The sequence below is a fragment of the Narcine bancroftii genome, chromosome 3, assembly GCF_036971445.1.
Source record: "Narcine bancroftii isolate sNarBan1 chromosome 3, sNarBan1.hap1, whole genome shotgun sequence".
NCBI classification, from domain to species: Eukaryota; Metazoa; Chordata; class Chondrichthyes; order Torpediniformes; family Narcinidae; genus Narcine; species Narcine bancroftii.
This window is the reverse complement of record NC_091471.1, coordinates 353,530,043-353,543,078: the sequence shown is the minus strand read 5'-3', so window position 1 is coordinate 353,543,078 and position 13,036 is coordinate 353,530,043. Positions and strand designations below refer to the sequence as shown.

Here is a 13,036-nt window from a genome sequence, read left to right as displayed (position 1 = left end):
CTCAATTGCATTAAATACGTTCAGTTTTCTAGGCCACGTTAGATTGCCCTCAGTGATCATTTATTTTTATTTTCTCTGAACAGCGGAAAAGTGCAAGAATTACGGTGAATATGAAGATTCGTGGGATCTAATGGGTGGCTATTGCCAGACACTGAAAGGTAAAAATGATGTAATACAGGAAAGTCTGCAGGCACTGCGGTTGAAGTAAAAACAATGCTTGAGAGATTCAACAGGTCAAACAGTGTACTTTATATAGCAAAGATAAAGATACAAAACCAACATTTCGGGCTTGAGCCTTTCATTTAAGGTATGGCCAAAATGTAGGCAGGTGCCCAAACAAAATAGGGGGTGCGGGGGGATGCAGGAGGAGGAGCACAGCCCCACAGGCAGCAGATGATAGGTAAATAAGGGAGGGAGGGCACAACAGCAAACCAGGGAAGGGGTGGTAAGAATGGTGTGGACTGGATCATTTTGAAAGGGGAAAAAAGACTGACACATACTTGACGCTTCTTACAGGATGAGAATCCTGGATGATGGGCTCAGGTTGTATCATTCCTTTGCACATTTTGGGTCTATTGGCCATCATTATTTTGTATTTAATGCAGTGTAAATTCTTCTGTTAATTGTTGATCTTTCTATTAACCTCATCTTGCCTTTGTAATTAGGAATGATAAAAAATGAGAGGATATTCCCTGCCAAGGATAATCGCTGGGTCTCCATGGCTAGCTCCCCTATCATACCGGACGATAAGCTTCTGGAGCGGATATTTAAAGCGCAGCCCCTGTGTTTGCTAACTGTACCTGCTCCAGCGAGACATCATTCATGCACCAGGAACAATAGCAAGCAAGGTAAACTATTTTTATACATCTGAACTGCGGGATCGGCAAATCCTCAATGAACAGGAGTGAACCAGAAATGATAAAAAAAAATAGCAGGAGAGGCCATTCGGCTCACTAAGTCTGTGCCACATTCAAAGTGATCATATGATTTCAGTACCCTATTCCTGCTTTTTCACCATACTCCTTGATCTCAATAGTCTATCCCTTCTAGATATATCTAATGGGCCAGCATCTGTAATAAGAATTTCCACAATTTTACACTCTGAACTCAACTCAGTCCTAAATGGCCTCTCCCTTCTTCTTAGATCATGACCCTCACTGAACTTCCCCGACATTGGAAGCATTCTTCCTACATCTAACCTGTCTAGCCCTGTTAAAAGAGATCCCCTCTCATTCTTCTAACTTCAATGACTATAACCCCATGTTACCTTACCTTTCTTCGCACTCAGTCCTGCCTTTCCAGGAATCAGAATGGTGAACAATGGACCGAGTGGCCTAATTCTGCACTTCTCTCTTATGGACTTGCGTAACTTTTGTGCATCCCTCAAAAGCAAGAATTTCCTTGGATCTACAGTGCATAACTAGCAATTATTTCTTTTTACCAGAGTTTCAATTTAATGAGGAAGATCGCAACTTATTTTTTGACATCTGTGGCATAAAGCGACTTTCCAGCTGTGTCACTGTGGAAGCTCAGACTGTGGATTTAAGACAGAGTCCTCATGTCCAAAACTTTGTCCGTTCTTTAACTCCGTTCATCCAGAGATGGTTTTATCACCACAGTGACTTTAATGGTGTATATAAAGAACTACAGGACAGTAATATTGTCTCATCTCTCAAATCCACGTGCTTCTACCAGGTAGCTATGTTGTTTAAATCCCTTATTTTTATAAGCAAGATTAATGAAGTATTGCAGGTTCAATTATACTTTCAATCCTGCAGTTATCAGACTCCTGAACAAATTGTACACTGGCAATATATGTTGCTATTTCTGTGTTCTAACTAATCTGTCACTAACTCTGCAATCTGTATGGTGTTTTTACTGCGATATTATGTATGGGTTGATTCTGTACTGTTAGCGTTACAGTTAGTGTAACGCTGTTACAGCGCCAGCGATTGGGTCCTGGGTTCAAATCCAACGCTGTCTGTAAGGAGTTTGTACCTTCTCCTGTCTGCGTGGTTTCCTCCCACCATATGAAACGTATCGCAGGTTGTAGGTCAATTGGGTATAATTGGGAGGGATGGGCTTGTGGGCCAAAATGGCCTGTTACCGTGCTGTATGTCTAAAAAAAATTTTAATTGTGACAGAGTATATAGATATGTTTTTGGGAGATAAATTGGGAAAGGTTTGTTAGAGTAGGTTACATATAAAAATCTTATTTGAAATACTGGAGCTCTGCCCCATATCGGCTCCACAGCTTTTGCAAGAGCTTTGAAGTGTGCTCAAGAGACTTCACTAATGGATTGTTGTTTACAAAAGGCAACAAATGAAAGGTCTTGTTGGAGCCACAGATTGTCTGGAAGAGAACTTGTTGTTCTAAGAGAGTCGTGTGGTTTTGCAAGCAGAGAGCCAAACAGGTTTTCTCTCAGAGAGAGAGAGAGATCACTTCTACAGTGTTACAGCCAGCAAAAGTACCTGGGACTGGAACAAGACAAGGTGAAAAGCTTGTGGAGAGCCCCATTTTGGAAGATGGCCTGGTCAAAGCCCTTGTGGTTCATGCAAGAGAGGACTGGTTGTCTAATGTTCACTTGGAATTCGAGAAACAAAAAGGAACTCTGTGGTGACCTGAAAGAAAGCGGTTATCATCTGGAGAACCCTGAAGGGGCAAGTTTTGTCAGTAAGACACTGGAGTGGCTGATGGAAGTACTTCAGTTGTGGATGTCCTGGAACAACAAATCTCTCTCTGAAATCCGACAAGAACCTTCTTGAGCAATAACCATTTACCTTTCAAGCACCAAAGCCTGGTGAACTTTATAAATGTTAAATTCTGTGCCTGCAACCAGTGAATTTGGAGGAATGAGAAGTGAGATTGGATTGTGAACCAAAGAACTTTTCTGAACTTACACACACGTTACTTACACGTGCACTTAGAATTAGAAGGGGTTTATGTTAGGTTAAGTAAGTCAATAGTGATAAGTTAAAGTTTGATTCTATTTTCATCTTTAAAGATAATTAAAAGCAACTTTTGTTTAAGTAACCATTTGTCTTGGTGAATATCTATTGCTGCTGGGTTTTGGGGTCCTCTGGGCTCGTAACAAAATGTAAGACAAACTTTATCATTGTAACTCAGTAAAATAAACTTAACCTTGAATAGTTGCACCCTGAGGAATTCAGCCATCCCTCACTATTTTCCTTGTATGAAGTTAGGGATATTCCTTTTCGTCAAAATATCAGCGATTTTGCACAGATATTCCAGCTCTAGAAATATTGCCTAGTTTTTGAATGGTTCCATAGAATTTAGAGACCCCCGGTGTTCTTTTCCTTCCGCTCCATGCAGGTTCTTTCGCATCCCTTTCCAAACCTCCAGCCCCTGTCACCTAGTTTCTTTCTCCTCCTCCACCTGGCAGTCATCCTCACGCACCACTTACTGTGTACCCCACAGGGAACCGTTCCTCCTTGTCTCGTTTCACATTACTCCTTTCCACATTCTATCACCTGCAGCCCTTTGTCTCTACATCTCACCTCCCAGCTTCTGTCACCATCTCCACCCCTCCTCAAAATTGATTCCATCTGCTCATCAAACCCTTCTCACCTGGACCCCACCTATATTTTGCCACCTCCTCCCTTACCCCTCTTTTTCACACTGGCCATTTGCTCTCAGTCATGATGAGGTTCGCCACCCAGAACATTGACCATCTATTTCCCACTACAGATGCTGCTCCACTCTTCCAGCAGATGGTGTTTCAGTTCTCAAAGTCGTAGTTTATGTTTTTATGACAAACTGTTGGAGGAACTAAACAGGTCAGACAATAGCCATGGGTGGAAATAGATAGTCAACATTTCAGGTTAAGATCCCCCTTTGAGACTAAGAAAAGAGAAGGAAGATGGCTAGTATTAGAGATGGGAAGAGCCAGTAGGTGATAGGAGGGAAGGATCACAGACGGATGGAGCCAAGTAGGGGAGCGACAGGTGAACAGACAAGAGAGGGATAAACAGGAGATTAAAATTGCAGAAGATCAATTGTCCACTAGCATACAAACCTTCTGCCTCTCACAGCCACCTGATGACATTTCTTCTACCTGTCTCTTGTAAAGGCACTGTCCTTTTCTCATGCAGCATCTACAATAGCAGCTGAGAAGGCATTCACATGGATGGCATCCAACAGCACACTAGATAGGAGATGCCAAAGACTGCAGATGCTAGAATCTGGAACGAAGAGCAAACTACTGCTGGAAGAACTGCTTGGGGTGGGGGGGGGGGGGGGTGGTAGGCAGCATCTGTAGAGGCAGAGAGATGGTCAGTATTTTGTGTTGAGGTCCTGCATCAGCAGAAGGGATTGACTGATGGACAAGCAGCAGGAGTGGAATCTCGGGGAGAGGGCAGCAGGAGTGGGATCTCGGGGAGGGGACAGCAGGAGTGGGATCTCAGGGAGGGGGCAGCAGGAGTGGGATCTCGGGGAGGGGGCAGCAGGAGTGGGATCTCGGGGAGGGGGCAGCAGGAGTGGGATCTTGGGGAGGGGGCAGCCGGAGTGGGATCTTGGGGAGGGGGCAGCCGATCCATGTGTCTGCTGCTGTCATGAAGAGCTGCATTTGCATCGCCAACGAAGGTACTTTCTCCCCAAAATCTGGCATAGTCACAACAGGAGTGGAGACTTCAGTTGTCAGACAATACTTCATACTTGAGTGGAGTTACAAGGTGGCCTCTCATTTAGTTTCAAGCTCTGTTTAAAGTTGGTGCTGGACACATCCATAGGCCTTGGCATTGCACGTGGATACTCTGTCAGATCAGCCCATCAACCATCTTGAGCAGTATTTTCTCCACTGAAATCCTGATCTCAGAGCATGACAGCTGAATATGTGCATCTTTGGCTTCATCCTACAAAGCCATCAGTTTCCACTCTTGGTGTCAGGCTACTGGAACCCCTGATTCTTAGTTCAGATTTATTTGAAACTGACTCCTAAATAGCATGGATGTCTGGAGACTGGGAGAGTTAAACTGATTGATACATCTTTATCAGTCGTCTTGATATTCTTTCACCAGCCAATTGAAGAGTTTGGATGACTAAAAGCCACAAGATTGTGATGCTATCAGTGGGTGCCCACATGAGCTGATTTTCAAGTAGAGTCTCTGTCTAATAGTATTGGCCATAGGTAGGGGGGGGGGGGGCTTGATGACCATGCTTGTTCCTAATGACAGTGTAGTTGTGCAGAGGTGGTTTGTGATTGATCTTTTTCTGGTTTCTTCAGGTTGGTAAACTATACCTCCATTATCATCTGACATTACCTGATGCTGGCCACATGTTTGAGAAAGAGGATGTTGTTTGTCACTTGGACAAAAAGACTTTCTATGTTCAGAAAAATTACATCACCTCATATATTGACATCTGCAGGTAAACACTAACAACCATCCCTACTTAAAATAACAGCAATTAGAATATTTCAGATGCAAAAGCAATTGGGCCATTTGAGAATTTGAATAATATTTTTCTTATATTTCTTGTAAAGTGTGGTTTAAAAGAAACCAAGGTGGGCATTTTTGTAGTTCCAATCTGATGGGCCATCACAAGATGCTTCCCGCGGTTAAACTCACTTCAATCTGGGGATCGCAACAGCTAAAGTGCACAGCAGGCATGTGCATTCCCAACTAGTTTTTCTGTTTTTACTGGCGTTGATTGAAGAGATAAAAGATGGTCAGCGCATCAGAGTTAACCTCCCTGCTCTGCTATGGAATCTTTTGCATCAACCTCAGAACCTTAGTTCAACAGTCATCTCAGAAATTGTGACCCTCCCTTATCCTCAGGAGGGAGGGTAACACTCTGAGTTGGCAAGTGCCATCCATCATGAGTGGAGTTGGAGTTTTGAATGAAAGTGTGATGGATGAGACAGGTGGGGTGTGGTGAAGTGACCCCAGTTGACTACAGAGATGAGGATAAAATGTTTTGGTGTTGTTACTGGAAAATTAATGAATTTTTAAAAACTTGCTGTTAGACATGAAACATTACTCATTTCTTTAGTGTAATGTTTGTTCCTTTATCTTCCCAGGGAGCTTGTAAAATTGTTTAGTCATGGCAATAAACAATTTGAAAAGGAACTTGAACGCTTCGTACAGAGCCTTGTCTCTTGTCTTGAGGTAATATTTCTATGTTCAGGTGATGATTAAAATAACCTCAAGATTTACAATGAAAATTAAAACTTGTGCAACATTTTGTTGCAAAGTTCTAAAATTTGTCATCTTGATTTCTAACTTTAAAGTAGTGATTTTCAACCTTTTTCTTTCTACTCCCATACCACTTTAAGCAATCACTTTATCACAGACCACCTATGGCACAGGGAATAATTAAAGTGGTACGTGAGTGGAAAGAAAAAGGTTGAAAACCACTGATTTTTCAATTGGCACCCTTGATAGCTAACCATTTATTTTAAGTATCTCTTTCCACTTATCGTATGTGGCATTGTATATGACGATCCAAAAGTTTAAAAATTTCACCTTAAAGGGTCGTCCTATACGAGGGGGTCTAAAATTCTTACCTTGATGACCAAGTCTCAACACTACTGCCATCTTCCTGCTGGCTCCGACACAATCTCGCGCATGCCCTATTAGCTATTTGTGAAGTCTCAGCACTCCTCTGCAGGGTCCATCCGCCCGGTGCTGTTTAAACAGCCTGTTACAGGAACTGGCAGTGGTATATTTTAAAATATCTAAATAAAATTTAAACCTTTTAATGATAATTTTGTGATTTGCTTTTAACAGCATCCACTGGTCAGTGGTAAGTGACAATATTTGGGGGAGGGGGTCGTCTTATTCAAAGGGTAACATTTTAGGTGGAAATTCTGGGGTCGCCCTATACAATGGAATATACGGTAAAGAAATTCTTGAATAGTGGATAACAGTTACCGTTGTGCAAATGATCACTGGTTTCACTAATCAGAGGAACACTTTGCTGCAAACATGTTTAATAAAAACAAAATATGGCAAAGCATTCAACAGGTCAGGGTGTCAGTAGAGAGACAAACTTGGTTAACGTTTCAGGTCAGAAGTAAAACATGAAAGTCTGCAGATGCCGTGGTTAAAGTTAAAATATAAAGCTGGAGAAACTGAGCAGGTCAAGCAGTGCATTTTATGTAGCAAAGGTAAAGATACATAACCAACGTTTCGGGCTTGAGCCCTTCATCAAGGTACGAGCAAAATGTAGGCAGGCACCTAAACCATTGCTCATACACTTTGTTCATACCTTGATGAAGGACTCAAGCCCGAAACATTGGTTATCGTATATTCTGTTGTATAGGACGACACGAATTTTTACCTATAATGTTGATTTTAAGTGTTACCTTTTGTAGAAGATGGTCCCCCAAAACTGGCACTTGCTGCTGAGCAGTAGATGCTGTTAAGTGCGAAATAACAATTTTTCAACAATCATTTAAACGTTTAAATTTTATTTGATATTTTGAAATAAACCGCAGTCGGACTGGGAAGATGGATCCCGCGGAGGAGCGCTGAGACTCAACAAATAACTAACAGAGCATGTGTGAGATTGCGTCAGAGCCCAGCAGGAAGATGGTGGCGCTGTTGAGACTTTGTCATCAGGGAAATAATTTTAGACCCTTTGTAGAGGACAACCTGGTTTTAGGGTGAAATTTTTTAAGTTTCAGTTCGCCCTGTAAAATGGGATATATACAGTATGTACCTTTATCTTTCACTGACAAAAGGCAAAGGAGGAAAAACCCAACACCCAACCCCAACCAACCAATTTTCCCCTGCAGCCGCTGCAACCGTGTCTGCCTGTCCCGCATCGGACTTGTCAGCCACAAACGAGCCTGCAGCTGACGTGGACTTTTACCCCCTCCATAAATCTTCGTCCGCGAAGCCAAGCCAAAGAAAGAAGATAAAGTACACTGTTTAATATTTCAGGTCAATGCGTTTTTGTGATGTGTATTCAATACCAATGACTTTGTTCTCGACACATGTCAGAGTTTCATTGAGTTGTGTAGGTTGATGAAGGGCTCAAGCCGAAAGTGTTGGTTATTGTATATGCCGTTGTATAGGACAACTCTGTTTAAGATGCCCCAGAATTTCCACCTGTAATGCTGGTTTTGAGTGAGTGGCTGTGTGTTGTACCTGGTCACCCTGAGCTAATGTGAACATTTCAGAAGGCCACAAGATTCTTCTGTAGATCAGACTACGGTCTTTGTGCCAGAATTTCTTGGGTGCTTTGGATGCATCACAGCATCTCAAGGACCCAGTTGATGTTTGAATGTTGTCCACCTGTATTTAACTTTGAACCTCTTTCAATCCCAGGATACAAATACACTGAAAAGGTTTTTAAAGAAAGAGGATGTTGGTGAATTGCCAGAAGATGAAGAGAAGTGGGAAGTGCCCTTGGCTGCAGAGATGAAGCTTCAGCCACAATTTATAGGTAAAGTGGATGTGATCCTTGCTGATAATCCATCTATCTTCAGTGAAGGTTGTTTCTATCTGTTACATTGCAGGAGATAAGGACATTTTTGTCTTTTTCTATTCCTTTTAATAATATTCTCTGTAACTGCTTTCTTGTATTTTTGTTATTGTCGCCCTTTTCTTGGGATGACAATAGGAAATACCACCAAAGATTTAAGGTGAGTGGAAAGTACTGGGTGCCTGGAATGTTTTGCCTGGTGTGATGGTGAAGGCTGGTACAATCGGGACATTTTCTTAGACAGGCACATGGGTGTGAGGGAGGGAAAGGGATAGATTGTTGTAGGTTTACATAGGTTGGCACAACATCATGGGCTGAAGGGCCTGTACTCTGCAGTATTGTTCTATGTTCTAAAGTGAATTTGCGCTCGTCTAGTAATGTTTTGTTGAAATAACAGAAGGAGTCGCCACTCCATCTTGTACAATTTAGAAGTGAAAACTGCAAGTAATTTTCTTCATGATTTTTGTTTTCAGAAGCCACTATTCCAATGCAAAGCCAAAGTATGATCAGTACAGAAGTCCAGAAGAACAAAGATGACAGCGTTGATGAAGAAAAGACTTTGGCAAGCTGGCCTCCCAAATCATCCCTTTATGGTTTTCCTGGTGCAAAACCCAGTAAGGAAGATTTCTTTTTTTCTTTGGCTTGGCTTCGTGGACGAAGATTTATGGAGGGGGTAAAATGTCCACATCAGCTGCAGGCTCGTTTGTGGCTGACAAGTCCGATGCGGGACAGGCAGACGCGGTTGCAGGGGAAAATTGGTTGGTTGGGGTTGGGTGTTGGCTTTTTCCTCCTTTGTCTTTTGTCAGTGAGGTGGGCTCTGCGGTCTTCTTCAAAGGAGGTTGCTGCCCGCCGAACTGTGAGGCGCCAAGATGCACGGTTTGAGGCGATATCAGCCCACTGGCGGTGGTCAATGTGGCAGGCTCCAAGAGATTTCTTTAGGCAGTCCTTGTACCTCTTCTTTGGTGCACCTCTGTCACGGTGGCCAGTGGAGAGCTTGCCATATAACACGATCTTGGGAAGGCGATGGTCCTCCATTCTGGAGACATGACCTACCCAGCGCAGTTGGATCTTCAGCAGCGTGGACTCGATGCTGTCGGCCTCTGCCATCTCGAGTACTTCGATGTTAGGGATGAAGTCGCTTCGCTCCAATGAATGTTGAGGATGGAGTGGAGACAACGCTGGTGGAAGCGTTCTAGGTGATGCCGGTAGAGGACCCATGATTCGGAGCCGAACAGGAGTGTGGGTATGACAACGGCTCTGTATATGCTTATCTTTGTGAGGTTTTTCAGTTGGTTGTTTTTCCAGACTCTTGTGTAGTCTTCCAAAGGCGCTATTTGCCTTGGCGAGTCTGTTGTCTATCTCGTTGTCGATCCTTGCATCTGATGAAATGGTGCAGCCGAGATAGGTAAACTGGTTGACCGTTTTGAGTTTTGTGTGCCCGATGGGGATGTGGGGGGGCTGGCTGATGGAGGACCTCAGTTTTCTTCAGGCTGACTTCCAGGCCAAACATTTTGGAAGTTTTCGCAAAACAGGACGTCAAGCGCTGAAGAGCTGGCTCTGAATGGGCAACTAAAGCGGCATCGTCTGCAAAGAGTAGTTCACGGACAAGTTGTTCTTGTGTCTTGGTGTGAGCTTGCAGGCACCTCAGATTGAAGAGACTGCCATCCGTGTGGTACCGGATGTAAACAGCGTCTTCGTTGTTGAGGTCTTTCATGGCTTGGTTCAGCATCATGCTGAAGAAGATTGAAAAGAGGGTTGGTGCGAGAACACAGCCTTGCTTCACGCCATTGTTAATGGAGAAGGGTTCAGAGAGCTCATTGCTGTATCTGACCTGACCTTGTTGGTTTTCGTGCAGTTGGATAACCATGTTGAGGAACTTTGGGGGGCATCCGATGCACTCTAGTATTTGCCAAAGCCCTTTCCTGTTCACGGTGTCGAAGGCTTTGGTGAGGTCAACAAAGGTGATGTAGAGTCCTTTGTTTTGTTCTCTGCACTTTTCTTGGAGCTGTCTGAGGGCAAAGACCATGTCAGTAGTTCCTCTGTTTGCGCGAAAGCCACACTGAGATTCTGGGAGAACATTCTCGGCGACACTAGGTATTATTCTATTTAGGAGAATCCTAGCGAAGATTTTGCCTGCAATGGAGAGCAGCGTGATTCCCCTGTAGTTTGAGCAGTCTGATTTCTCGCCTTTGTTTTTGTACAGGGTGATGATGATGGCATCACGAAGGTCCTGAGGCAGTTTTCCTTGGTCCCAACAAAGCTTGAAAAACTCATGCAGTTTGACATGCAGAGTTTTGCCGCCAGCCTTCCAGATTCTGGGGGGATTCCATCCATACCTGCTGCTTTGCCACTTTTCGGTTGTTCAATTGCCTTATATGTCTCTTCCCGGGTGAGGACCTCATCCAGCTCTAGCCTTAGGGGCTGTTGAGGGAGCTGGAGCAGGGCGGAATCTTGGACTGAGCGGTTGGCACTGAAAAGAGATTGGAAGTGTTCTGACCATCGGTTGAGGATGGAGATCTTGTCTCTGAGGAGGACTTTGCCGTCTGAGCTGCGCAGCGGGCTTTGGACTTGGGGTGAGGGGCCGTACACAGCCTTTAGAGCCTCGTAAAAACCCCTGAAGTCGCCAATGTCCGCGCTGAGCTGGGTTCGCTTGGCGAGGCTAGTCCACCACTCATTTTGGATCTCCCGGAGTTTGCGCTGAAGATGGCTGCATGCGCGACGGAAGGCTTGTTTCTTCTCTGGCCAGGACGGCTTTGTAAGGTGAGCCTGGTGGGCAGCTCGCTTCTTTGCCAGCAGCTCCTGGATTTCCTGGCTGTTTTCGTCGAACCAGTCCTTGTTTTTCCTGGAGGAGAAGCCCAGTACCTCTTCAGTGGATTGCAGTATGGTAGTCTTCAGCTGATCCCAGAGGGTTTCAGGGGACGAGTCCGTGAGGTGGATTGCATCCTCGAGCTTTGCTTTGAGGTTTGCCTGGAAGTTTCCTCTCACTTCGTCTGACTGCAGGTTTCCAACATTGAACCTCTTTCTGGGGGCTTTACTGTTCCTGGGCTTTGGCTTGAAGTGAAGGTTGAGCTTGCAACGAACCAGCCGGTGGTCAGTGTGGCATTCCGCGCTGGGCATGACCCTGGTGTGGAGCACATCTCGTTTGTCTCTTTCTCGCACCAGGACATAGTCCAGGAGATGCCAGTGTTTCGATCGGGGATGCATCCAGGTCGTCTTCAGGCTGTCCCTCTGCTGAAAAAGCGTGTTTGTAATGACAAGCCACTGTTCTGCGCAGAGCTCCAACAGGAGGCGCCCATTGTCGTTGCACTTGCCGACACCATGCTTGCCCAGGATTCCTGGCTAGGTTTCTGAGTCTTTGCCAACGCGAACGTTGAAGTCGCCAAGGATGACAACCTTGTCGGCTGTAGGGGTGCGTTGAATGAGGTTGCGCAGGTCAGTGTAGAACTTGTCCTTTTCTGCTGGTTCCGCCTGGAGGGTTGGAGCATAGACACTGATGAGGGTGATGCGACGCTTGTTTTGAAGGGGGAGTCGCATGGACATGATCCGGTCCGAGTGGCCTGTCGGGAGGTTTTCGAGTTTGGAGGCAATGGAGTTCTTGACCATGAAGCCTACACCAGATAGGCGTCGTTCATCCATAGGCTTGCCAGACCAGTAGAGTGTGTAGCCCGCGCCGCGTTCTTGGAGGCTGCCTACATCTGCAAGGCGGACTTCACTGAGAGCGGCTATGTCGATGTCAAGTCTGAGGAGTTCATGTGCAATGAGGGCAGACCGACGTTCAGGTCGGTCAGCCTTGTCTAGCATGGTTCTGATGTTCCAGCATGCTAGCTTGAGTTTGTGAGCATCTTTTGAGGGGGAGGACGTGGAGGGGGAGGACATGGACCTGTCCTCGGGCCTGCGCAAAGGAGCTTTTAGGTGGAGTGCAGTGCGCGCAGTACTGGCCCCACCCTTTACACCCATGGTTCGTGTGCCGTGGCCAAGCAGTTAAAAGGGGAAAGTGGTGTTACAGCCAGTATTCAGCTTCTTAATGAGTTATGGGCTATTGGTGAGATTAGAAATTTCATGATTTATCTTGGCTCTGCAGGTAAAAAAAATTTTAAAACATGCAGAAGAGATAAAAATGAGGTCTGTTCTTGAAAGTAGCTTTTCAGAAGGGATTTGGATATGTAGTGGCAGAAAGTGTAAACAGAGGGTAGTGAGGAAGGAGAAAAGGTTGGGACTGATTATACAGGTCTTCAGACATATGGGCCTTTACCTCCCTCCTGTGCAGTAGTTAAAAACAACAAATACATTAGAAATGTAGAAAAATATTTGAAATTAACTATAGATAGCCCCCGACAAGATATTTTTTCTTTTTAAAATATTTTTATTAATCTGACATAAAACAAAATTGACAATTACATAATAATTCATTTGTAAACAAGTAAGAACATATGAAAAACAAAGTCAATGGAAAAAAAGTAGAGAGACCTACAACAATAATTGTTTGTAGTACCTCAAAAACATTTCATTGAATTGATCCATGAACCATGTTAAACCCTTTTATTAGACCTTTTCACACCACATTGTAAAATGGAGATTTCCTGGGAA

At 44.4% G+C, this 13,036-nt stretch overlaps 1 protein-coding gene across 8 annotated transcripts in view; it reads left to right on the top strand.

The window, feature by feature from the left end:
• LOC138759441 (uncharacterized) overlaps window positions 1-13,036 on the top strand; it is a 148,907-nt gene that overhangs the window by 127,591 nt on the left and 8,280 nt on the right. For all 8 annotated transcript variants that reach the window (XM_069929874.1, XM_069929875.1, XM_069929873.1 and 5 more), the window contains 7 exons: window positions 84-158; window positions 666-848; window positions 1,445-1,695; window positions 5,244-5,386; window positions 6,039-6,126; window positions 8,293-8,410; window positions 8,923-9,063. In XM_069929874.1, the coding sequence (XP_069785975.1) occupies window positions 84-158; window positions 666-848; window positions 1,445-1,695; window positions 5,244-5,386; window positions 6,039-6,126; window positions 8,293-8,410; window positions 8,923-9,063 (999 nt within the window). The remainder of the gene's footprint in view (window positions 1-83; window positions 159-665; window positions 849-1,444; window positions 1,696-5,243; window positions 5,387-6,038; window positions 6,127-8,292; window positions 8,411-8,922; window positions 9,064-13,036) is intronic.